This window comes from Dasypus novemcinctus, chromosome 4 (genome assembly GCF_030445035.2).
Source record: "Dasypus novemcinctus isolate mDasNov1 chromosome 4, mDasNov1.1.hap2, whole genome shotgun sequence".
NCBI classification, from domain to species: domain Eukaryota; kingdom Metazoa; phylum Chordata; class Mammalia; order Cingulata; family Dasypodidae; genus Dasypus; species Dasypus novemcinctus.
The window spans coordinates 53,888,275-53,915,257 of NC_080676.1; the positions used below are offsets into that span (position 1 = coordinate 53,888,275).

Consider the following 26,983-nt stretch of genomic DNA (forward strand, 5'->3'; position numbering starts at 1 on the left):
GGGAACCGGAAGAGGCTCTTGCCCTTTTTCAACATGGCGGCCTTTTGCGTTCGCATTCACTGGTGAATTGGTCCTCTTGGCTCCCATTACCCACTCCGCTTCTTCCGATTGCCCGTAGTAGCTATGGCGGCTATGAGTTTGTTGCGGCGGCTTTCGGTCACCGCTGTGGCAGCTCTGTCTGGCCGCCCCCTCGGTACTCGACTCGGATTTGGGGGCTTCCTCACCCGTGCCTTCCCGAAGACCGTCGGTGGGTGCTGACCTTGGGAGGAAGCGTGCACAGGAGGGAGAGGGAGAGAGGATGAGAGGGAGAGAATGGAGGATTCTCCCGGGTGACCTTGATGGGATGCGGAGGGAACCGGGAGAAATTGCGGGCTTGGGGCTTGAGAGGAGAGATAGGGAGGGGCTGTGAGTAGACTGAAGGTTTTCCTGAAGTAATCAGATTGATCGCACTTAAATTATTAATGAGCACTTGTAAAACAGTTTTGCCGGTCATCATCCCTTTTGGTGCTGATTTGCAAATAAAGCTGAGGCTGAAAGGTACAGAGCTAATACCCATGTCTTGCAGGCACCAAATTATTTGTTCGTTCCATCTGCACTAAATTCTAGTCCCAATAGTCGTGTTGCTGAGGAGCCCACTAAATAGTATGTTGAAAGGTAGAGAGGTTCAGGGCCACTTATCCAGTCGGTACCAGTGCCTTTGGACCTTGTAATAATTTTAGAGAACCAGGGAAATGTTTTAATTTTTAAAAAATGAGAACTAAGTGAGCATGTGATCCTGAATCCAGCCTGGCTTGTGTTCATTTTATACCACCGCAATCATAAAATACAGGTTTTCCTTTTTTTTTTTTCCCCCACTTTTTTTTTTCTTTTTTAATGGAGAAGGGGGTTCAAGAAGGCTAAAGTATCTAGGTCCCAGGAAAGTCACAATGTGGCTCTAGAAGGGCTGCTTGGAGCCTCTTGGAGACCATGGTTGCATGAATATGGGGTATGAATAATAATAGTGGTGCATCAAACACTGTGTGTTTAGTCTATCTTATTCTATTAAAAACTACAAAGTAGGTAGTGTTCTTAGCAACATTTTACAGATAAGGAAACAAACTCAATTACAAAAATAATGCACCACTGTCATAAATGTAATAATAACAAAATGGCAGCCAACAAATTTATTTATTGAGCACTTGCAGTGTGTCAGGTATGTTTTAAGACTTTAAAGGAATTCATTTAATTCTCTTGATCAAAGATGTGCTGTAAGTTGTTTGCCCTGTGTAATACAAGTAGATAGAAAGGCGCTGGAGTTTTTTTATACCCTAAAGCCCAAAAGTCCTGTCCAACCTCAAAACATCTTTTTCTTTCTTATCCTTTATCTCTTCTTCCAATTTAATTTGAATTTTGCTGTTTTACATGATGAGGCAATATACAAAGGGACTTGGAAAAAATGGTGAAAAGGACCAGTGGTACTTAGATTTCCAGCAGGAATTCAAACATATTGCAAAACTACCTCTGGTAACATTTCTTGATAAAATCCCTTTATAAGCTGTTTCTGATTACAAACCCCACACCCTTTCCCTAGCAGAGATTTATAATCAAGCCTAACTGGAGATAAACTGAGGCAAAAATCTCATTTCCATTTCCTCTTTCTGTTCTCTTCCCCATTCTTGCAGTTTTATACGGATTGCTAACAGATATTCCAAACCCTTTTTACTGGGAGCTGGAAAGGATCTAATGCTATTTACATTAAGGGTTACTGTTTCAGCTGTGTGTATCTGCTTTCAAAGGTATTTTGCATCTATTGTATTAACCTATTATATTATCATTTGTCCCTGCTGGAATGTAAGCTCCAGTAGAGTAAGGAACCTCCAGTAGAGTAGGGAACCTTGACTTTCTTGTTTTGTTTTCTTTGAAGCTAGACTGCCTAGTTCAAATCCTGGTCGTCACATCTTGAAAGTTAAGTGGAAGGGATTTGGTTAATTGCTTGGAGCCAGTATTTCCTAATCTATAAAAAAGAAGATAATAATTATAACCTACCGCATTAGGTGGGAATGGATGGGAAGTGGGAAAGGTCTATAGCATCTACATTAGCCTTCTACAGGGCCCTTTGGTCATACCTTTTTAAAATATGTAATGTTGTGATGCTGTCTTCATTCACCCTTGGTGAAAACTGTTCTCAGAAAATAAGCGATAAAGATATTATTTGATTAAATATCAAATATCAGAGATTTTAAAAAATAAGCTTAAGTTCTCCTTTCAACTACAAGGGACTATAATGGGGAACACTGATATATGCAAATTTGTGGTTTAAAAAAACAAAACAATGAAACTGAGAGCATTAAAATGGATATATAAACAAAGTGTTGTGGAATTGGTGGGAATTGAATCATATGCTTCACAAAGGCATGTTTAGGTCTCAACTCCTGGTCCTGTGGGTGTGAACCCATTTGTAAATAGGACCATTGAAGATGTTATTAGTTAAGTTGTGCCCAAACTGAATGACAGTAGACCTTAATCCAATATCTCTGAAGTCTGTATAAGGGAAGGAAATTGGACAAGGAAGGAAAAACCACAGAGAGGAGCCAGATGCTGGAACTCAACAAAATATGGAAGAGAAGAGAGAAGACTCGGTTATTATCATGTGACAGAAAAGCAAAGGATCAAGTATCACCAGCAGCTAGCCCAAGAACAACACAGTCTTTGGGGGAAAAGCATCACCTTGCTAACACCTCGATTTTGGATTTCTCCTAGCATCAAAACCATGACCCAACACATTCTCACTGTTTAAGCCAACACAGAGTATGGTATTTGTTTTATCAGCTGGTAAACTAAGAAGTAAGACAGGAATTAATTCAGACATGGTAGATATGGCATTTGCACTGGATTATGGGGATATCTTTAATAGGTGAAAAGTAAACAAAACAGTAAAGGATGAGTTTTCTGATATGTTTGGATCTGAGGCATTTGGGATAGGTAGGTGTTGAAAAAAAGGCCAAAAATACTAGGTTAGGATCAAATTGGAAGAGAGGAGGGACTGAATAAAAGCAAAAGTATCTTAACTTTATTTTTTTTTTAAGTACCACACAGTCATAGATACTGTTTCAACATAAGAGTGACATCAGTTGTGTGTTTTAGGAGATGCTTCTGTGTATTGGATAGCTTATAAAGGATGTTAATTACATAAGCCAGTAATGTAAGGTAATAACGGCAGGGGAAAAAATGGATAGTTTGAATTTTAGAATCAAGAGGCCTTGACAACTGATAAATGGAGGGGTATGTGCAAGGAAGATGATTGAGTTTTTAGCCTGAGTAATTGAAGTGGTAGTGTCTTTAAAAAGGTAGCACCTATTTTATTTTCTCTTTCCATTCCTCATTTGAGAGCAAAATTGTTTGGAAAAGTCACAAATTGATGGCTCTACTCCTCAACAACAAGAATAAATGCTGCAATCCCAGAGGAGTGGGAAAATTAGATTTCCAGAGTTATAACAACATAATACTCAGACTGTCCCTTTAACAAATGTGTAAAAGATCACTTTAATGTTAATGTTAATGTGTAAAGATGTAATCTGAGATAATAAGATAAGGGGGGAGAGATGGAGATTTTTGGAGTAGAGAGTTTATATACTACTGAGACTTAGATTGGTACTAGTTGAATTAGGTTGTTATTAGTTTAAGATGTTAATTGTAATTATAAAGGTAACCACTAAGAAAATAACTTTAAAAATACAGAGAAAAGGAAATAAGAAAGAAATCAAAATGGGATACAACAAAAAAATCAACTAAATAGAGAAAGAGGCAGTAATGGAGTAGTTGAGGAACAAAAAAATGTACAAGAGGGAAGCGTACTTGGCCCAGTGGATAGGGCATCCGTCTACCACATGGGAGGTCTGCGGTTCAAACGCCAGGCCTCCTTGACCTGTGTGGAGCTGGCCCATGCGCAGTGCCGATGTATGCAAGGAGTGCCCTGCCATGCAGGGGTGCCCCCCCCCACGTAGGGGAGCCCCACGCGCAAGGAGTGCGTCCTGTAAGAGCCGCCCAGCGTGAAAGAAAGTGCATCCTGCCCAAGAACGGTGCTGCACACATGGAGAGCTGACCCAACAAGATGATGCAACCAAAAGAAACGCAGATTCCCATGCCGCTGACAACAACAGAAGCGGACAAAAAGAAAAACATGCAGCAAATGGACACAAAACAGACAGCTGGGCGGGGGGTGGGGGTGGGGAAGGGGAGAGAAATAAATAAAATAAATCTTTTAAAAAAATGTACAAGAAAACAGCTAAATGGCTGAAGTAAATCTTTCTCGGTTACTATCTTAAATGTCAGTTGAGTGTAATACACTGTTAAAAGATGGAGATCAGTAGATTGGATGAAAAAGCTTGATCATCTCTATGTCATCTACAAGAGACTCACTTTAGGTACAAAGATACAAAAAGGATGGAAAAAGATATTTCAAGCAAACAGTAATAAAGCGAGAGCCAGAGTGGCTATTTCATTGTCGGACAAAGTAGACTTTTAAGTCAGAAAGATTACAAGAGCCAAAAGATATTGTATATTGATAAAAAGTTCAATCCAGCAAGAAGATGTAATGATTGTAAACACATCTGTCTTACAACAAGGCCCCGGAATAAATAAAGTAAAAATTAACAGAATTAAAGGGAGAAATAGAGTTCTGCAATAATAGTTGGAGACTTCAATACGCTGCTTTCAATAATTGACAGATGTTCAGTAAAGAAATAGAGAACGTGAACAATATTAACCAATTAGACCTAATGGACATTTATAGAACACCCCAAAATAGCAGAATGCTTATTCTTCTCAAGTGCGCATAGAATATTTTCCAAGATAGACCACATATTAGGCTACAAATCAAATCTGAATAAATTTTAAATGTTGCAAGCATACAGATCATAGTGGAATAAAGCTAGAAATCAATAACAGCAGAAAAACTGGAAAATTTACAAATATGTGGAAATTAAACAATATGCTGTTCAACAACCAGTGGGTCAAAGAAGAAATCATAAAGCAACTCGGAATATTTTGAGACATGAAAACAAAAACACAATGTAACAAAATATATGGAATACAGCGAAGGCTCTGCTGAGAGGGAAATTTATGGTTATAAATGCCTACATTAGAAAAGAAGAAAGATCACAAATCAATAAACTAACTTGACACCAAGAGAAACTAGAAGAAGAGCAACTTAAATCTATTGTTAATAGAAGGAAGAAAATAGTAAAGATTAGAGCAGAGATAAATGAAATAGAATAGAAAAACCGTAGAGACAGCAAAACCAAAAGTTGTTTGACAAGATCAATAAAATTGACAAACCATTAGCCAGCCTGACAAAGAAAAAGAGAGAGAGGACACACGTAACTAAAATCAGGAATGAAAGTTGGGCCATTACTACTGACCTTATAGAAATAAAAAGGATTATGAGAGGGTATTATGAACAAAATAGAAAACCTTGATGAAATGGACAAATTCTTAGAAACATACAAATTACCTAATCTGATGGAAGAAGTAGAAATCTGAAAAGACCTATAACAAGTAAATATATTAGACTGGTAATCAAAAACTTCCAGATTAAGAAAAATCCAGGACTGAATGGTTGTATTGCTGAATTTTCCCAAACATTTAAAGATTTAACACCAATACTTCCCAAACTCTTAACAAGAAAAAACACAAGAGGACGGATTACTTCCTAGCTTATTTTGTAAGGCCAACATTACCATGATACCAAAGCCAGATTAAGACAGTACAAGAAAAGAAAATTGTAGACCAATATCCCTTTTAAATATAGATGCAAACTTCTCAACAAAATACTGGCAAACAAAATGCAGCAGTATATTAAAAGAATTATACATCATGACCAAGTGGGATTTATTCCAGGAATGCAAGGATGGTTTAACATAAAGTCAACCAATGTAATATAACACATTAATAGAAGAAGAAAAAAATCCCACATTATCATCTCAATTGACACAGGAAAAGCATTTGACAAAATCCAACATCCTTTCATCATAAAAACACTTGGAAAACTAGGAATAGAAGGGAACTTTCTCAACATAAAAGGTATTTATGAAAAACACACAGTTAGCATCATACTCAATGGTGAAAGACAGAAAGATTTCCCATTCTGATAAAGAACTAGGCAAGGCTGCCCACTGTAACCACTGTTATTCTACATTGTATTGGAAGTTCTAGCCAGAGCAATCAGGTAAGAAAAGGAAATAAAAGGCATCCAGATTGGAAATGAAGAAGTAAAATTATCCCTAATCACAGGTGACATGATCCTTTATATTGAAAATCCCAAAGAATCCACAAGAAAGCTACTAGGATTAAGAAATAAATTGAGCAAAGTTTTCAAGATAAGTAGGCAGAAGTCAGTTGGGTTTCTATACACCAGTAATGAACAATCTGAAAAAGAAATCAAGAAAATAATTACATTTACAGTAGCATCTAAAAGGATAAGATACCTGGGAATAAATTTAACCAGGGAGGTGAAAGACTTGTATATTGAAAACTACAAAACGCTGCTGAAAGAAATTAAAGAAGACCTAAATAAATGAAAAGACACCCCCTGTTCATAGATTGGATGTTATATGGGCATTTATAGGTAATACGGTTATGATGTCAATACAGCCTAAAGTGCTTTACAGATTCAATGCACTCCCTATCAAAATTCTTGCAGACTTTTTTTTTTTTTTTTTTCCAGAAATAGGAAAACTGATCCTCAAATTCGTGAGGAATTTGCAAGGGGCCCTGAATAGCCAGAACAGTCTTGAAAAAAAAAAAAAAAAAAAAAAAAGTTGGAGGATTCATACTTCCTGACTATAAAATTTAACACAGTAATTAATACAGTATGAAACTGGCATAAGGATAGATATACAGATCGGTGGAATAGAGAATCCAAAGATAAAACCACATATCAATGAGCAGTTCATTTTTGAAAAGGGTGCCTTATTTATTCAATGGGGAAAAGTCTCAACAAATGGTCCTGGGACTTCTGGAAATCCACATGCAAAAGAATGAATGTGGACCTCGACCTCTTACCGTATACAAAATTAAAAATGGATCAATGTCCTAAATCTAAATATACGAGCTAATACTGTAAAATTCTTACAAGTAAACAAAGGGAAATATTTTTAGGACCTCATAGTAGGCAAGAGATTTTTTAAAAATTTTCCATCAAAAGAAAAAAAAACAAATTTGATTTCATCAAAATTAAAAACTTTTGTTCATCAAAGGCCATTGTTAAGAAAGTGAAAAGAGAACAAACAATGGGAGAAAATAGTTTCAAACCATAATTGGATAAGGACTTAATCTCCAAAATACATAAAGGACTCCTTCAACTCAACAACAAAAAGGCAATTAAAAACAACCCTATAAAAAATGGGCCAAGGATTTGAATAGATGTTCAAAAGAAGATATTCAAATGGTCAGTAAGTATATGTAACATGCTCAACATGACTAGCCATTAAAGAAATGCAAATAAAAACTACAATGAGATACTACATCACACTCACTTGGATAACTATTATTATTTTTGTTTATTTGTACTATGGCTGTTGTTTAAAATCACTGAAAATAAGCATTGACAAAGCTGCAGAGAAACAGGAGCTCTTATACGTTGTTGGTTTGAGAAGATGAACATAAACATAGTCTAGTGAAAGTTATATAATATTGTCTGTATTTAATGTCAAAGAATTGCCTACTTAAAATGGTTTAAATGATTTTTATATTATGTATATTTTACCACAATGAAAAATAATTTTTTGTAATTAAAAAAAATATATACCAACTAAGTGGTAAGAACTATATGTATGTTAAAAAGCTCACACATTGCTAAAGGAGAAAAAAAGTAAAAAATAAAAAAGCATATAAAATAAAGAAAAACTGAATTGACCTTTGGCTTTTTTAAAAACCATATCACACCAGTGATGCTTTTTAAATTTGTGGAAAACTAAATTGGAGGCGGGGGGAGCGGTTCAGAACAGAACTTTACCTTTATTACATTTACTCCTTTTTCACTCAGTCTTTTGTTAATGTATATGAACACTTTTTGGAATTCCAACTTCATCATCTCTGTATTTAGCTGCTGGGAGCCCTCTGACAAGTTACTACATTAATTAATTAGCACTTTTTGGATATAAATGAAACTGCATCCTGTTTCTTTCCTCTGTTGCCCTTAAAATTTTTTACTTGTATTTATCCATTTGTTGTCTGTCTCGCCCAGCAAGATCTACATCTCTTCTAGATTATAGGCCTACCATCCAACCTGAACATACTAGGCACTTAAATATTTATTGAATTAATGACTGGTTAGTACTGTTATCCTGCCCATATTTCTTCATCTAGTCCACACACAAAAAAAAATTCCATGATAGTATTTTTCCAAAGATTTGCTAGAATACATACGTAGTCAAGTTCTCTAATCTTGTTATTTTAGTAGTAGTATGAATTGTACTTAGTAAAGTTATGCCAGATTCTAATTCTCTTATGAATTAAACTCCTAAATTCATTGCAAGATGCTACAGGGGATATAAAAATTAAGAAGATAGTTCCTGCCTTCAAGATGTTTACAGTTCAGTGGTGGCAGTGAAAGCAAGTATACACTGCTCTAGAATACCCAGCATTTCAAGGGAAAGAGGGATCTCATCTGGTTGATTTCTTGGATGATAAGATGTCATCTGAGCCTTCAAGAATAGATTTCAGGGGAGGGGCGGGGATGGATACACATCTTTCTGACATCTGTTAATGGGAAATTAAAACTTTTAATTCAACAGTGACAGCTAAGGTGGTAAGTGCGAAATTCCCTTGAAAGCAGTTAGAAAGCTGAAACATAGTAACCCTAAGTTACTCAGTAGCAACTATATCCTTTCCTTCTCCCAGTGAAAACCAATTAAAAAGTGTTGATAATCCTTTAAGACCTGGAGAGTAGAATTTAGAAAGGATATGGGAGTGAAATTTTGCCTTAGTTTATCTCTTGCAAGTCTTGATTAAATACTAGTTGTGGGAGGATTTGAAGAGGAAATTCAGAATCAAATAGCTTACAAAGGGATTTTATCAAGCTGTGTTAGAGTGTAGTTTCGTAACATGTTCAAATTCCTGCTGCGGATGAGTTGAATAAATACTGTTGGTGTTTTCCCTTATTTCACATTAAGCCCATAATGCAGGGGTTCTTAACCCCCAAGGGGTCCATGGAAAGATTTCAGGGGGTCTGTGAGCTTGAATTGAAAATTTAAAAAACATTATTTTTGTGGGGATATGTTGGTATGGGCATGTCATAAAACTATCTGCTGCTATATTCTGAAAAGGGGTCTATGGTTATCACCTGATTGACAAAGGGGTCCATGGAACAAAAAAGTTTAAGAACCCCTGCTAATGTATATTGTCTCATGAAATGACATCATTCAAATTAAGTTTCTTCCTTTTGTAGCATTAGCAAAGTTATTGCAGATATAAACAAAGATGAGTGGTACACCAAGAGCATCTTACTTCCCTGTCTGATATTAAAAGATTGAAAGGATTAGTTTTTTTTTAACCACGAGGAGAGCTATATTTTATAATAGTACATCTGTCTGTCTAAAGATATCCTGTCTGTCCTGGCCATAATACTCAAATTCAAAAACATGTTTTATCATAATTCACATTAAACTTTTATGCATATGCATTTTCTTACGTTGTTATTGGACTTATCTCAGAATATCATAGTATACTTATATGAACAAATGTATGAAACATGGTAATTTCATATTTCCAGCTCCTGTTCGACACAGTGGAAACCATGGGAAAAGAATGTTTATCATCAAACCTTCTGGATTTTATGACACACGTTTTTTGAAATTAGTGGTGAGTTTAAGAATTTTGTTATACTAAATCCTTTGCATAGAAATGGAATTTTTTTGCCTACTTATAAAACATCTTTCATAAAATATTTTATTTTGTAAATTCCTCTTTCTTTCCTCAGAAGATAGGAGGTAGTGTAGTACAGTCTGATTGTTACTGAATCTCTTTTTAAATTGTTAACCATTCCTTCCTCAAGGAAAAAAAGGTTTAATGATAACTGAAGATAAAATTTCAGCCATTATTTTCTTCCCAAGTTAATGGCATTTCTAAAATATAATCTGTTCTCCATGTTCTAAGAAAAACAAGATTTATGAAGTATGAAACTTTGAAGACTGATTCATTTGAGGATGATTATTTGTATTACTAAAAAATTCTTTAAATTACCAAAGAACTCGTTGAAATACTTCTCTAAATAAGGAGCTTCCATATTTTGATACAGGGTTATTTATGTGTTGTTCAAGAACATTGATTTCAGAGAGTGGAGCATACGTGTAAAACAATCTTAATTTAGCAGTAAAATAATATTATTTATTGAGGGTACTGATAGTCTCTTTGTATCTCAAGGCTCTATAAGAGCAAAGTAGAGGCCTAGAAGATAGAAGATTATCTGGATACTCTGCTACTTTTCCTAAAATTGTGCATCACTGGGAGCTCTGGCTACTCTCTAGATCTTCTCTTGCCTTCTGTTTTGCTTATTGCCCCCTACTCATTGCCTTCGTTGAGCTCCCAGTTTTCTTGTCATAACCAACTCAAATCTTCTATGTTGGTTGAAATCACTGATGTTTTTATACTTACTACAAAATTTTCTAAATTTTATTACTTTGCTTTAACCAAAAAATAAGACAACACTGTCAAATACTGTAGCAGTTTTGGCATTATTTGTGAATTCCTAAAATAGATATTGGATTATATTTGTAAACTAGTCTGTCTCTCTGGGCACATTAGATTATATTGGATTCAGAGGTTTCACTTTTTAAATAATGATTAAGGTTTTGATTGGGCCACGTCAGTAGGATGTCGCATCCCTGCCCCCTTGGTGGGTGGAGGCTCACAGAGAAAAGACGTGACAAAAAACAAGAGTTGGGAATTTTGAACTGGAGTTCAGTAAGTGAACACACAGGAGAAGAACGCAGAGTAGTAGAGATGGCTCCTTAGATATGGGGAGAGAGACAGAGCCATTTGCCCCATAGTCTACAGCTGGCCTTGTGGAAGGGCAAAGCATCTGAGCCAGGATAGAAGCAAGCCCTGGGAAGAGAGGAAACCAGGAAGCCTGAACCTTCCAGACAGCGGCAGCCATCTTGCTCCAACATGTGGCAATGGACTTTGGTGAGGGAAGTAACTTATGCTTTATGGCCTGATAACTGTAAGCTTCTATCCCAAATAAATATGCTTTTTAAAAGCCAATAGATTTCTGGTATTTTGCATCAGCACCCCTTTGGCTGACTAACACAAATACATATTATATTATACAATTGAGTAGTTAGAATAAAAACACTATGCTTTACTAAGAATATTTTCAGTCATTACCAGTTACCATAATGAAATTGACAACAGTTGAAAGAGGGCCAAACCCTAAAGGAAATGAATTGTTTTGTGTATGTGTCACCAATGTCACCAATGTCACTGATTACTTTGTTTCCCTTAATCTTTCCTTTTAAATTTAATTTTGGTGTGTCTGAAAACTAGAGTAAAAGAAAAATCTCAAATCCATAGTTTGCTACTGCATCCCCAATTTCATCTGTTTTACAAGAAATATGAAGATATCACATAATGAAGACAATTTTAGGGCGAGAAAGGAGAGAGTTAGGAAATGGTCATGTAAAAAGTTTTTATTTTTTATCTTAACAGAAATTCTACCTTTTGTTAACTGGGATTCCAGTAGCAATTGGCATAACTCTGATCAATGTGTTCATTGGTAAGTACATTCCTCCACTCTAAATTGGTAAATTTTTAAAAGTATGTATATTATTTTAAGAAAGAAGTTATAGATATTATGAAAATCTCTTTAAATAAGATAAACATAATAATGAGAATTAATTTAAAAATAACTAAATCTACAATAATGTGCAGTGTGGGTTTTTTATTCATTTATTTATTTTTCAACACTTTTTTCTCTACAAAAACTTTTAGTATAGACCGCATAGAAGGCTTCAGAAAGCTTCCTCTTCCTCCTCCTTGTCCTCATTTTCCAAAACCAGCTTTAACAAGTCTGAGTAAAGAAAGTATAGAGAGACAGAAGAAAGGCAGGCTAGAGTATATGAGATTATTCTTATAAGAATATAATTTTAAATGACAGTAAACATTAGAGTTTTATGGGGAATTCTGCTTAAAGTACTTCTAATACCTTGAATCCTGAAATGTTTTGTCTATTGAGTATAGGGAAAACCAGAAGGAATACTGTGTCCTTTGTTATATTTTGTTACATTATATAAAAACAAAATGAGAAACTTTCATACAATGCCTATACACAATGCCATATACACAAAAGACATCTAAAAAATACTTAGTGAATACTTCAGTGATGTTTAAGCACACTGAGGTGAATTGAAATTATTAGATATTTTCACTGGTTACAAATAAAAAAGAAGGGGTTCTTTAAGACCACAAGAAGTTTGTATTTTACTTTAATGGTGGAGAATTAATGTTACATACTCCTGATGCTTAAGTTGAACATCACCATTTTCTCTTACAGGTGAAGCTGAATTAGCAGAAATTCCAGAAGGCTATGTTCCAGAACACTGGGAATATTTTAAGGTTAGTATAAGATATTCAGTTACTTCTGTTAGGTGTCTTGTCAATGCACTGATTAATATCTTAATTCAGCAATGTAGCAATTTGATATGGTTATGAATTCCAAAAGTAGATATTGGATTATGCTTGTAATCTGATCTGTACCTGGGCATGATTGAGTTATGATTAAGACATTGAGTCCCCACCCACCAAGGGGCATGGAAGAGAACAGAGTTGAGGATTTCTGATGTTGGAGTTTTGATGTTGGAGTTTGATGCGGAAGACTTAAGTGGGAACCCCGGGAAGTAAGCACACAGAGGAAAGAGAAGCCAGCCCCAGGAAGAAAGGAACCTTGAACCCAGAGAAAAGCAAGCCCCAGGAACATAGGAACCCAGGAAGCCTGAACCCTGGCAGATGTTGGCAGCCATCTTGCTCCAACACGTGATAAAATAGACTTTGTTGAGGGAAGTAATGGCCTGGTATCTGTAAGCTGCTGTCCCAAATAAATACCTTTATAATGGCCAGCAGATTTCTAGTATTTTGCATCAGCACCCTTTTGGCTGACTAATATAAGCAGTATATTTATCTTTAAGTTCATTTTTTCCATCCCCCCCAAGATGGCTCTCTCAGCTGTTTGCTCATTGTTTGTGCTCAATGTCTGCTCGTTTTTTGCTCATTGTCTGCTCACTGTTTGTTTTTCTTTAGGGGCACCAGGAATCAAACCCAGGACCTCCCATGTGGGAGGCGGGTGCTCAACTGTGTGAACCATATCCACTCCTTGCTTGTTTTTTCTTGTCTGCTCATTGTTTTTTCTCATTGTCTGCTTGTTCTTTGTCTCCTTTAGGAGGCACCGGAAACTGGACCCAGGTCCTCCAATGTGGGAGGAGAGCTTTCAACTGCTTGAGCCACATCTCCTCCCTTATGTTCCTTTTTTGATATCAACCAGATGGTACATTTTAGCTCACTTTTTGCAAATTATTTCTTTGGGTGCTTTTTTTTTTTCACTTTTTATTTTGAAATACTCTCAAACTTATAAAATAGAAAATTAATTCAAGCCCCACACAGAGAACTCTAACATATCCCTATCCCTCAGATACCCAGATAACCAGTTTTAACTTTTTTGCCACAATTGCCATATCATTCTATCTCTCCATCAGTTATCCATCTATCTTCCAATTGTCTGTATATCTTTCTGTTTATCAATCTATGTTCTAAATACTTGAACACTACATTTAACATTAAATTAAAAATTAAAGCTTACATTCCAGTTCTTTCATATGCCTTAAAAATAACCTTTTCAGCCTTTTCTCCTTCATTATTAGATCCTATCCAGGATCACCTATTGTATTTAATTGTCATTGTCTCTTTACTTGCTCATTCTTTTTTTTTTTAATTATGGAAACCCATATACACATAAACCTTTCCATATCAACCACTCCCAAACATAACATTCAGTGGAATTAATCACATTCACAATGTTGTAATATTCTCACCACCTTCCATTACTAAAACTTCCCCATCCTCCCAAACAGAAACCCAATACCCATTATGCATTAACTCCCTGCCCCCCATGCCCATCCCCTCTCCTCCTACCCCAACCCCACACCTGGCAACCTATACTGTAATTTTTGTCTCTATGAGCTTGCATATTCTCTAATATTTTCCTTGTAGTTACCTTGGGACTTAACATCTGAAACTAGTAGGATTTGGATGTATTTTCTTAGACACCAGTTTAACTTAAGTGCTACACAAAATCTAAATTCCCATATCCCTCTGTCCTTCTACCTTTATGTAGTTCTGGTCATAACAAATGGCATGTTTATACAATTTGAGTCCAAAACTACTGCTTTCTCATTACATTTTATGCATTTGCCCTTTAGATCCTGCGGCAAGTACAAAGTAGAGTTACAGTGCAAAAATACTATAATATTGTTATTTATATATATTTACCCATGTCATTACCCTTACCAGAGATCCTTATTTCTTCATATACCTGCTGTCTGTTATGTAGTAGGCCTTTGCTTTCAACGTGCAGAACACTCTTTAGCATCTCTAATAGGGCCAATCTACTGGTGAGTTCCTCAGTTTTTGTTTATCTGGGAATGTCTTAATTCCTCTCTCTTTTTTCTTTTTTTCTTTTTTTCTTTATTAGAGAGGTTGTGGGTTTACAGAATAATCATGCATAAATATAGAATTCCCATATACCACCCTATTATTAACAGCTTGCATTGGTATGGAACATTTATTACAAATGATGATAGCACACTTTAATAATTGTACTATTACTATAATCTCTGTTTTAATTTGGGGTTCACTGTGAAGTGTACTTTCATGATTTAAAAACAATCTTTATTCTGTTCCTCCCTCATTTTTTTTTTTAAAGATTTATTTATTTATTTATTTATTTTTCTCCCTCCCCCCCACCCTGGTTGTCTGTTCTCTGTGTCTATTCGCTGTGTCTTCTTTGTCTGCTTCTGTTGTTGTGAGCAGCATGGGAATCTGTGTTTCCCCTTGTTGGGTCATCTTGCTGTGTCAGCGGCACCATTCCTGGGCAGGCTGCACTTTCTTTAGCGCTGGGCAGCTCTCCTTATGGGGTGCACTCCTTGCGTGTGGGGCTCCCCTTTGCAGGGGACACCCCTGTGTGGCACGGCACTCCTTGTGTGCATCAGCACTGCACATGGGCCAGCTCCACACGGTTCAAGGAGGCCCGGGGTTTGAACCGTGGACGGTTCAAACCCCGTGTGGTAGACGGATTCCCTAACCACTGGGCCAAGTCTGCCGCCCTTCCCTCGTTTTTGAAAGATGGTTTTGCTGGTTACAGAATTCTTGGTTAGCAGTGTTTTGTTTTTATCACTTTAAATAAGTCTTTTAAATTATAGAACTTTAAATATGGGGCCTTCTTGCCTCCATGGTTTCTGATGAGAAATCTACACTTGATCTTATTGAAACTGCCTAATGTAACATGTTGCTTCTCTCTTGTGGCTTTCAGAATTTTTTCTTTATCTTTGGCATTTGACGGTTTGATTATAATATGTCAGAGTGTGGGTCTATTTGGGATTATCCTGTTTGAAGTTTGTCAAGCATATTGGAAGTGTACATTCATGTCTTTCATTATATTTGAGAGCTTTTCAGCTATTATTTCTTTGAATATTCTCTTTGCCCCTTTCTGTCTTCTCCTGGGACTCCCACAGTATGTATATTGATACACTTGATGGTGTCCCATAGGTTCCTCAGAGTCTGTTCCCTCTTAATTCTTTCTTCTTTTTGCTACTCAGACTAGATGATTTCTGTTGTCAGCTTCCAGCTTCAATCTGCTATTCAACTCCTCAAGGGAATTTTACATTTCTGTTAACTGTTGTCTTCAACTGTTTGGTTCCTTTTCATAATTTCCATCCCTCCATTGATATTCTACTAGTGTTAATCTGTCTTTTTCCTAATTTCCATTAGTTCTTTGTTCATATTTTCCTTCAGCTCTTTGAACATATTTAGGACCATTTTTTGAAAGTCTTTGTTGAGTATATCCTAGGTCTCATTTAAGGTTTCTAATGCTTTAATTTTCCCCTTTGCCAGGGCCATCACTTCTTATTTCTTTGTATGTTTTGTAATCTTTACAGTTGAAATCTGGACATTTTCATGTTTTAAAGTTTTATCACTGAAATTTAGACTCTTTAGTATCTGTTCCTTTAGCTTTTATCCTGTTAGAATTATGCTTTCCTTGAATGCCAGGAACTAACATTAAAAAAAAAAAGAAGGGGAAAAAACCCCACCTTTCCCAGTCTTTGCAGATGGACCCCTGTGAGCATACTACTTGAGAGCTTATCCATACAATGAGTTTAGAAAATAGCTCCAGTCTAAAGCATTGGGGATTCTCTGATCCTTCCTGCTCACACATCTTTTCTTAGGCCTGTGTATGGAACTCTAGGAATTCTCCTGTTTACACTTAGCCCCTCTTCCCTAGGAAACAGTTTCCTCACAGTCCTCACCACTGCACTATATGTCCTATAGTTCAGAATCCCTTGCCCCTGGATTTTGTAGGAGAGCTCTGAATTGTCTTTTACACGCAGTGCAAGTGTTGGGTCAGTGAGTCCCTCAGGCCACCACCAGGCAGATTAGTCCAGACATACATGCTCTCAGTAGGTGGCTCTCCCCAGAACTGGGACCAGGGATCTGTACCAGGAGGGCAGACTGGCTTCATGCCAAGATGGTGAGGGAAGGGGTAGGGACCAGCCAGGGTGGCACGAGATTCTACCACATTTATGTACCCTTTTTCTTGATTTGGTGTTCAACCTATTACTGCATTCTTTTAATTGTTTTCTGGAGCTTTAAGAAAGATGTTTCTACCAGTTCTTGCTGGTTGTTCTTTTGGTACTTTTTTGCATTGTTTACATTATTTTAAGTTTTACAGTTTTTTAAAGAATGACTCTGAAATGTATACTCAACCTTGCAGAGTGCAATCAGAATTTCTCCTGGGAAGTGGATTTGGCCCAACAGATAGGGCATCCGCCTACCACATGGGAAGTCCAGGGTTCAAACCCAGGGCCTCCTGACCCGTGTGGAGCTGCTGGCCCATGTGCAGTACTGATGCGTGCAAGGAGTGCCATGCCATGCAGGGGTGTCCCCTGCATAGGGGAGCCCCATGCACAAGGAGTGCACCCTTAAGAGCCTCCCAGTACGAAAAAAAAAATGCAACCTGCCCAGGAGTGGTGCTGCACACACGGAGAGCAGATGCAGCAGGGTGACACAACAAAAAGAGACACAGATTCCAGGTGCCACTGACAAGAATACAAGTGTCCACAGAAGAACACACACAGCGAATGGACACAGAGAGCAGACAATGGCGGGGGGGGGGGGTGGGGGGGGAAGGGGAGAGAAATTAAAAAAAAAAAAGAATTTATCCTAAGTTCAATGTCATAGGAAATATTTTACTAGTATTAGTGATAGCCCTCATTTATTCAGCATCTACTCTATAGCAGGCACTGTGCAAAATATTTTGCAAATATTATCCATTATAAAAGGTACTATTATTATTCTCGGTTTAGAGATGAGGAAACAGAGGCTTAAAAGAGGTTAAGTGACTTGTCCAGGCCCAGTATTTGATACAAGGCAGTTTTGACTCTAGAGTGTATGCTGTTAATCATTACACCATACTGCCATGGCTACCAAAACCCAAAATTAATTACTCGTCTTTACAAGTGTTGTATTGAGGTGGCCCTAAGTACAATGCACCCTATCATGTTTTATGTTCTACATGAATTACATTTCAGAAAAGGAATCATTCAGATTAAATCTTAAGGTAAACCATATAATTAGTTTACCTTTGCTAACTGGTGGAAGGAGTTCCATTTTTGGGTCACTAAAACCTGTGCTTGGCTCCTGAATCTGCCACTTCAATATTCAGGAGTCAAACACAATATTCAGTGCATACTGGGTATACAATACTCAGTACAGTGTAATGGGAAAAAGAACAGGCTTTGGAGTCACACAGACCTGGTTTGAGTACAAATTCTATCACTTCATAGCTGTTTAACTTTGTACAATTTCTCATCTATTATAGGATAAAATAGTATTCACCCAATGCATTAAAATTATTTAAAGTAGTTGGGACATAGTAGGTATTGGTTTACCTAGCTGAGATCAAAGAACAGTAGACTAGAAAAACACAGTATTGTTCAGAAACTGACTAATTTTAAACAAATTTTCTCTCGTAGCATCCTATATCAAGATGGATTGCCCGTACTTTCTATGATGGACCTGAAAAGAATTATGAAAGAACAATGGCTATCCTTCAAATTGAAGCTGAAAAAGCTGACTTACGGTAAAAAAAAAACAAACAGGGAATAAAATCTTTTCCTAGAGTTACAAACTACAAAAAAAGTTGACTATTTCAACACTGTAGGATTCTCTTTGTAAAAGGATGAAGGTAGGGAAGAAAGGTAGCCTAGTCAGAGTAGAGATTATGAGTTGGAGACTAGGAGACTATTAAGAGATACTATCTGCCAGATTTTTAAAAGTTATTTTTTAAAATACCCTATTCCTTGCCTGCATGGTGAACCGAGTGCCCATGTGGGTGCTCACACAGCGAGCCGAGCGCCTGCATGGCAAGCCGAGTGCCCATGCGAGTCCCACGTGGTGAGCCGAGTGACCATGTGGAGCCAGGCGCCTGCCTGGTGAGCCAGGCGCCTGCCTGGCATGCCGAGTGCCCATGTGAATGCCCGCGTGGCGAGTCAGTGCTCACACAAGTGAGTCACGCAGCAAGACGATGATGCAACAAAGGAGAGATGAAGGGAGGGTCAAGGTGAAGTGCAGCAGAGACCAGGAACTGAGGTGGCACAATTGACAGGGAACCTCTCTCCACATCAGAGGTCTCTAGGATCAAATCTCAGTGAATCCTAGAGGAGAAAGATGAGAAGACAAAAAGAAAAATAGATACAGAAGATCACACAGCAAATGGACAGACAGCAAAAACAGCAAGGCAGGGGAGGGGGAAAATCCTATTCTTTTATATATAAGCCAGCTCACTTCCTACCTCATTTTTTCCTACCCGCACCCTGTGTCATCCTTAGAGGTAGCCATTATTTTTATGTATGTTCCTAGAAAAAATTTTATGCATTTAAAATGTATTTTATATATCATAAAAGTACATTAATACAAATAGAATCTTTTTTTTTTTAGATTTTTTTTTTTTTACTTATTTCTCTCCCCTTCCCCTCGCCTGTTGTCTGCTCTCTGTGTCCATTTGCTATGTGTTCTTCTGTGTCTGCTTGTATTCTTGTCAGTGGCACTGGGAATCTGTGTCTCTTTTATTGTGTCATCTTGCTGCATCAGCTCTGTGCATGTATGGCACCACTCCTGGGCAGGCTGCACTTTTTTCGCACGGGGCAGCTCTCCTTATGGGGTGTGCTCCTTGTACGTGGGGCTCCTATATGCAGGGGACACCCCTGCATAGCACGGCACTCCTTGAGCGCATCAGCACCGCTCATGGGCCAGCTCCACACCAGTCAAGGAGGCCATGGGTTTGAACCCTGGACCTCCCATGTGGTAGGCAGATGCTCTATCAATTGAGCCAAATCTGCTTCCCCAAATGAAATCATAAATACCCTTCTGTGCTCCTCTTAATTTCACTTACTGTACCTCGGAGATCTTTCTATAATAACATGTACCCCATTTACCCCATTCTTTTTTTTTTTTTTAGAAGGTGCTAAGGTTTGAACCTGGGACCTTGTACAAGGAAGCAGGCAGCCAACCACTGAGCTACACCTGCTCCTCTACCCCATTTTTTTTAATGGCTGCATCATTTATTTCATTGGACAGATGTGCCTTAATGTTTTTAACCAGTCCCCTATTGCTGATGTTTAGGTTCTTTCTTAGTTTGCCAGGCTGCTATGACAAATATCACACATAAGATATATTGGCTTAAATAAGAAATTTTTGGTTCATAATTTTGAGGCTAGAAAAAGTCCAAAATCAAGATTTTGGCAAGGCTTGCTTTCTTTCAGAGTCTCGACCATTCTGGTACTGGCTGCAGGCAATCCTTGGAGATCCTCGACTTGAATCTCTGCCTCCTGTCACATGGCAGTGTTTTCTCCTTTCTGACTTACTTGGCTTCTGGGTTCTCTTTTTAATGTCTTCGTATTATAGATTAAGATCCACCCTGATTCAACTGGCCACCTTAACTGAAAATAACATCTCAGAAAGTCCTGTTTACAATGAGTTCACACCCACTTGGATTAAGTGGATTAAGATTCAGAACATGTGTTTTTTGGGACACATAACTCAGCCTACCACAGGTTCTTTCCATATATTTTGCTATTATACAAAATATTCTAGTGAATATCCTTATACATATATTTTTGCATACTTACACAATATATTTGAAATATGAATTCCTAGCGTTGACACCAATCAGTCAAATACTACATGCTTTTACATTTTGAATAGCTATTGATAAACTCTTCTCTGGAAAGTTGAACTATTTTTTTTCACCAATACATGGTAATTCCTATTTCTCCACATTCTTCCTAGTAATGAAATTTATCAAACCTAAACATTTTTGTTGATGTGGTAGTTAAAAAAATATTCTGAATAAGAGAAACAAACAAAAATATGTTATATTTCTGTTTCTTTGTAAGGCTGAGTACTTTTCCATATATATATATTGGTTGTTTGTATTTCTTTCTCTGTAGATTGCCCATTTTTCTACTGATTTGTACATTATTTAAATTAGCCCTCTTTGTTTTTATGAATCTCTTCTCCTACGTTGTCATTTGACTTTTGACAGTGTAGAATTTTTTACAATATCAAAGTGTTTTTATGTTTCAGATGATAAAAATTTTGTAGAAGGTATAACTTAAAATTTTTTTTCACTATTTAAAAAATTTTATTGTGGTAACATGCTAATACATTTTAAAAAATTGTTTATTTTTGCTAATACATTTTTGAACACTTATTATGTGCCAGTGTTTCAGTCGCTTTATATGTATTTATTCATTTAGTTTTTGTCAGGTTTGTCAGTTTTTTCCTTAGCTTCTGGGTTTTGTCATGCATAATTTTCTGACAGTGATTAAATAGGTAAATATGTAACTCCAAAATTATTTTTTTAAGTATCCACTCATGTTTCCTTTTGCTACTTTTAAATTTGATCCAATCTGAGATATATTTTGGAGTTGAGTAAAATATAATTTATACTCAATAAAATGCACGATTAAGTCCAGTGAGTGTTTGACAGAAATATGTATCTGTATAACTACCACCCAATTAAATCATTTTGGTCACTCCAAAATATTCCTGTGTGCCTCTTTCTCATCCCTTCCAGTCAATTTCTTCTTCTTTTTTTTTTAAGATTTATTTTTAAAATTTATTTCTCTCCCCTTCCCCACGCCCCCCCAGTTGTCCGCTGTCTGTGTGCATTCGCTTTGTGTTCTTCTGTGTCCACTTGTATTCTTGTCAGTGAGTGGCACTAGGAAATCTGTGTCTCTTTTTGTTGTGTCATCTTGCTGCGTCAGCTCTCCGTATGTGCGGTGCCACCCCTGGGCAGGCTGCACTTTTTTCGCACTAGGCGGCTCTCTGTACGGGGTGCACTCCTTGTGCGTGGGGCTCCCCTACGCGGGGGACACCCCTGCGTGGCACGGTACTCCTTGCACACATCAGCACTGCACATGGGCCAGCTCATCACATGGGTTTGAACCCTGGACCTCCCATGTGGTAGGCGGGCGCTCTATCCGTTGAGCCAAATCTGCTTCCCTCCTCTCATACTCTTGGTCCAGGCTTACCATGTGATTTGCTCTCTATTCTTTTTTTTTGAGGTATCAGGGCTGGGGATTGAACCTGGGATCTTGTATGTGGGAAGCTGGCACTCAACCACACAAGCCACATCCGTTCCCAGTATTCTTTTTTTTTTTAACTTTGTGGTTTGTAAAAACTGCTATGATAATGAAAAATATATAATTATGAAAATAAAATATGATTGTATTTCTTAGATATGCAGGTATATGAGTATATAGCAACCATGTAGAACTTCATTGAGTAATTAAGAGCATGGAATAGTAAGGTGGCCGAGACTTAGGAACATGGAACTTTTGAGCTTCAGACACATGCCTTTGAGTTTTAATTAAAGGACCAGAGCCTAGAATTTCTCAAACATATAGAGATCCTAAATAGTTAAAAACAAAAAAGAAATTTTAAAAAAATCCCCATTTCACCTGCAAAGGAAACATACCAGTATTAGCATGGAATGAGGAGTACCTGTGGTTTATTTTTATATATAAATGTATCTGTTTATATGTTTAGGTATTTAGAAAACTGAAGCATTAAAGAAATATATAAAATAGAAAGGGACTATATTCCAAATTTATTCCCCCAGAAATAACTGTTATTTTGGTCCTCTAGATTTTCTTTTTTTTTAAGATTTTATTTCATTTTCTTTATTCACACCCCCTCCCAGATTTTCTTAATAACTTATGTGTTATACACATTCACAAAAGATTAACTTACTGTTTCTTAATATGGGAAGGTGCTGCAAATACTCATTTTATATCTTGCTTTTTTAACCTAACACTGTGTTTACCATCTCCTTCCATATTACTACATATAGGTTCTTATTCTTCTTAAGAGCCTGCGTAATAGTTCATTATATGGGAAAACCGTAGTTTTATTTAACCAGGCCCCCACTGAGGAATATTTAAATTACTTGCATTTTGAATAATTACATTCTAAAGAGTAGGAAAGAGAGATGATATTTAATCCTAAAATAAATAAACATACTATTTTTTTTTTCGTGAGTTTTAACTGTTGCGTGGTAGTGAAAAGAATGACTGCCACAACTTAACTCAGTAGTTGGTGACATTTGTATACAACACTGAGAAAATCCTATTATATACTTCAGATTCATTCTTTTTTTTTTTTTTTCTTTTCTTTTTCTTTTTAAGGAGGTACTGGGGATTGAACCTAGGACCTTGTATGTGGGAAGCAGGCACTCAACCACTGAGCTACACTGCTCCCTCAAACATTCTCTTTTTTTTTTTTAAAGATTTATTTTATTTATTTATCCCGCTCCTCCCCCCTTGCTGTCTGCTCTCTGTGTCCATTTGCTGTGTGTTCTTCTGTGTCTGCTTGTATTCTCATTAGGTGGCTCTAGCAACTGAACCTGGGACCTTCCGGAGTGGGAGAGAGGCTATCATTCTCTTAACACCACCTCAGTTCCCTGATCCTGCTGCATCTCTTATTATCTCTTCTCTGTGTCTCTTTTTGTTGTGTCATCTTGCTGTACCAGCACTCTGCATGGGCTAGCACTCCTACTCAGGGCAGTACTCTGCGCAGGCCAGCACTCCGCATCGGCCAGCTTGCCACATGGGTCAGCTTACCTTCACCAAGAGCACCTGGGCATCGAACCCTGGACCTCTTATATGGTAGACAGGAGCCCAACTGCTTGAGCCACACCCGCTTCCCAACATACTCTCTTAAATATATAATCACCAGTTGCTCATAGCGTTAGTGAGCTGACTAAGGTTAATAAAATGAATTAATTAGGTATGATACATTTCTAGTCATATGAAAAAGTTAATATATATTCCATAAAAATGGAAAGCAAACGTTTTGAAGGAGAGGGACCATTTCAGAATGTGTGGTAGTTTCTGCAAAGGCTTCATTGTGGAAGAGTGAAATGCCTTCATAGAATAGAGGTTCTTCAGTTTGTGAAGGATGATGACAAATAAGTGGATCTTTGAGTTTGAGAATGTTTTTCTTAATCCTGGTGTTCTTTTTTTCTTTAAAAATATTGATTGTCTGATGTTGACCAGGCACAGTATGATACTGATGACTGGGGAATAAGATTCCTTTCCTGCTCTTGAGAAATTTTCTGTCTTAATAGTGATGGTTAGCCAGGATGTTTGGGATGTGTGCGTACCTCCAAGAAGGCTTGTTCATTTTTTAATTCCTTTGCACTTGGCATAGCATCAGCCATAACATAGTAGACATTCTGAAAATGACTCTTTTAGCATCTGAAAAGCAAGAAGACAGGGACAGCATTGTCACAATTCAGGTGAAAATGGTCTCTCCAGACGAAGTACAGGGACAGTAAAGCAAGAAATTGGTTATCTATTCAAGTAATGACTTGCTAAAAATAAGATTTGTTGCCTAATTACATAAATAAGATAATAAAGTCTAAAATATGTCCCAAATTTCTTTTGTAGGTATATACCAAATACGTACATACACTTGGATCTTTGCAGAGGAATAATACTTTACCATAAATGCGAAAGACCCTTTAATGGTTGTTGTTCATGGGGATAACTCATTCAAATTAAATTTGCAATTGAAAGTGCTAGAATCATAATATTGCTGTTCTATTCATTGCAGGTTAAAGGAACTAGAAGTACGGGCATTAATGCGGTCGAGAGGTGATGGACCCTGGTATCAATATCCAACCATTGATAAGGAACTTATTGATCATTCTCCAAAAGCAACTCCTGACAACTAATCTTATTTCTCCATATATGAAGTATATTCTCTTTAGTGGAAAATAAAATAAATCTATTCTATATTTTTGCTCTCTGTGATGAATTAAAAAGCCTCTCCATTGCTATGTTTCTCATTGTTGGTTCACAATAAGGGTTTTGATTTTGGGGTTTCACCTTCCTCTTTTAAGGTTTAAAATGTAAGGATAAAAACTGGAAGAAATAGGAGTTTGTGAATTCTTCAAGTTGAGTTAACCATGAAAGGTTAGTGTTTTATTTATCTGACAAATGTAAGTTACGAGAAATTAGATATCAGAAAGTATATTAGTCTGTTCACATGTCTGTATTGCAGACATCTGGATTATTCAATGGCAAACAAGATTTTAAGTTACACAAAAAGTATTACATTAGTTATATAAAATAATACTTTCATAAACAAATTTTCAGTGAACAAAAAGTTTATAATCTTCAAGTTTTCTTTTTTAGCCACCTAATATTCTTTTTTAAAAAAGTATTTTCCTTAGAGGCAATCTGTAAGATTCCTTAAAGCCCTTTTTTTATAGATAATGGAGAAGTTACTATGCAAGATAAAATGAATATTGCCAGGATTATGAAATGTGAGTAAAGCTAAATAATGGCTGTCATTTTTCATACCTTTACTCTGCTAAAGGACTATCTCTTATTTTCAAAATGATATTATGAGGTACTATTACTGTCTGCATTTTACAGATGAGAAGCCTAAGGCTCAGAGATATTAAATTCGATATTTACAAAAATAAACATTTAAAATATTTGCATTTCAACTTCCAAAATGGCCTTTTAGCATTAAATGTTTACTATTTTCAACTTCCAAAATGGCTTTTTAACATTAAATGTTTGCTATTTTCAAACCTGCCTACAATTCATTACTACTTTTAGAAATATGTTCTTACATTTTTCATGAAACTAAAGATGAACCCAGGTCTCCTAAAACTCAGGGCAGTGGGTCTCCAGTATACTTTGATTAAGGCTAAACAAAGAAATCGGCTTTGCTGCTAAACAAACAATAGCAAAGCTAAAATAAATCCTTGGGCCATTCATTCAGCAAATACCTTTTGATTGGGTACTCTGTGCCCTTGACCGTCCAGCTAAGATCCTTAATTAGTTGCATTTTCTTAGTTCCCCAGAAGAGGGCTGCCACAGCCAGCTACTTAAATATTTTTCTGAGGATTCCCTGTGCAGTACCCTAAAGACTGCTTACACACCATTCGGTTTTGTAGAAGAGGTATAAGGAGAATGGAAGCAGGTAAGTTGTGATTGTAAATGATGTTAGATCTATGTATATATGTTCACTTTTTAAAGCCCTTATGGGTTATTTTTTGGCAGTAGTAGGTTTTATTTTATTTTCTCATTTCTTCTATTATAGGTATAATAAAAACTGAATGTAGAAAATATGGAAAGTATTGAAAGAAATACTAATAATCCCACCACCCATTAAAAATTTGGAGAAATTTCCTTCAGTCTTTTTTTAAAAACAGCTGGGATCAAGTATATAAAAGTTCTTTTTTCAGTTTTCAAAGTTTCAGTTTTCAAAGTTAATTAAGCTAACATATGTGTGTTTAAACTGATTTTCAGGCAAACTTTTTTTCCAATTCAAATATTTAAGCATACTGGCCACTGTGATTTGTACTGGGAATAAAGTGTCAGCACAAGAGACATTTTCCCTCCAGAGCACAGAAGACATACATTAAATCAGAAATTATAACACACTGTGTTTGATAAGGAAGAGCAGGTCACTATACAAACCTGTGGGGTCCCAACCTAACCTAAGGGTAGGTGGAATGATTGTAAAATTACCTAAGGAGGACAGAGGCTGGAGGGAAGAGCATTCTAATCAGAGTCTGAGGAGCAAAAGAATCAAAATGAAAAAAATCTAGAGAAGTCTGAAATGGAGGGTCTGAGTGGGAGAGATGAGAGAAGGAAGTGAGTGCAGATTAGATCACAATATTACAAATCTTTTTGAGGGGTTTTGAATGGGGATATCACTCAGGAGTATTAAATGGGAAAGTGACACAAGTAGATTTGTTCTTAAAGATCATGCTGCTAACTTGCAGAGGATGAACTAAAAGCTTTTAAGTCATACTTGGTGAAGTCGATACCTCCCCCGTGGGGGTGAAATTTGTTTTGGGGGATGAAAAATTTTTACTGTTTTGTGTATAAAGAAGAGATAAACATACAGTACATACACAGATATACAGTATGTCTGTGTTACTAAAATTTAATGGGGGGGGAAGTGGATGTGGCTCAACTGATAGAGCATCTGACTATCATATGGAGGGTCCAGTGTTCGATCCCCAGGGCCTCCTGACCTGTGTGGTAAGCTGACCTACGTGCGTGCAGTGCTGCTGCGCACAAGGAGTGCCGTGCCATGCAGGGGCGCCCCTACACAGGGGTGCCCCATGTTCAAGGAGCTTGCCCCGCAAGGA

At 36.9% G+C, this 26,983-nt stretch overlaps 1 protein-coding gene across 1 annotated transcript; it reads left to right on the forward strand.

The window, feature by feature from the left end:
• Positions 1 to 26: 26 nt before the first annotated feature.
• Positions 27 to 24,604, forward strand: NDUFB5 (NADH:ubiquinone oxidoreductase subunit B5). The gene is made up of 6 exons (XM_004478963.4): positions 27 to 247; positions 9,752 to 9,840; positions 11,686 to 11,752; positions 12,530 to 12,591; positions 18,276 to 18,382; positions 24,421 to 24,604. The coding sequence occupies exons 1-6, from the start codon at positions 124 to 126 to the stop codon at positions 24,539 to 24,541; spliced, it is 570 nt and encodes a 189-aa protein (XP_004479020.1). The 5' UTR covers positions 27 to 123; the 3' UTR covers positions 24,542 to 24,604.
• The last annotated feature ends 2,379 nt before the right edge of the window (positions 24,605 to 26,983 follow it).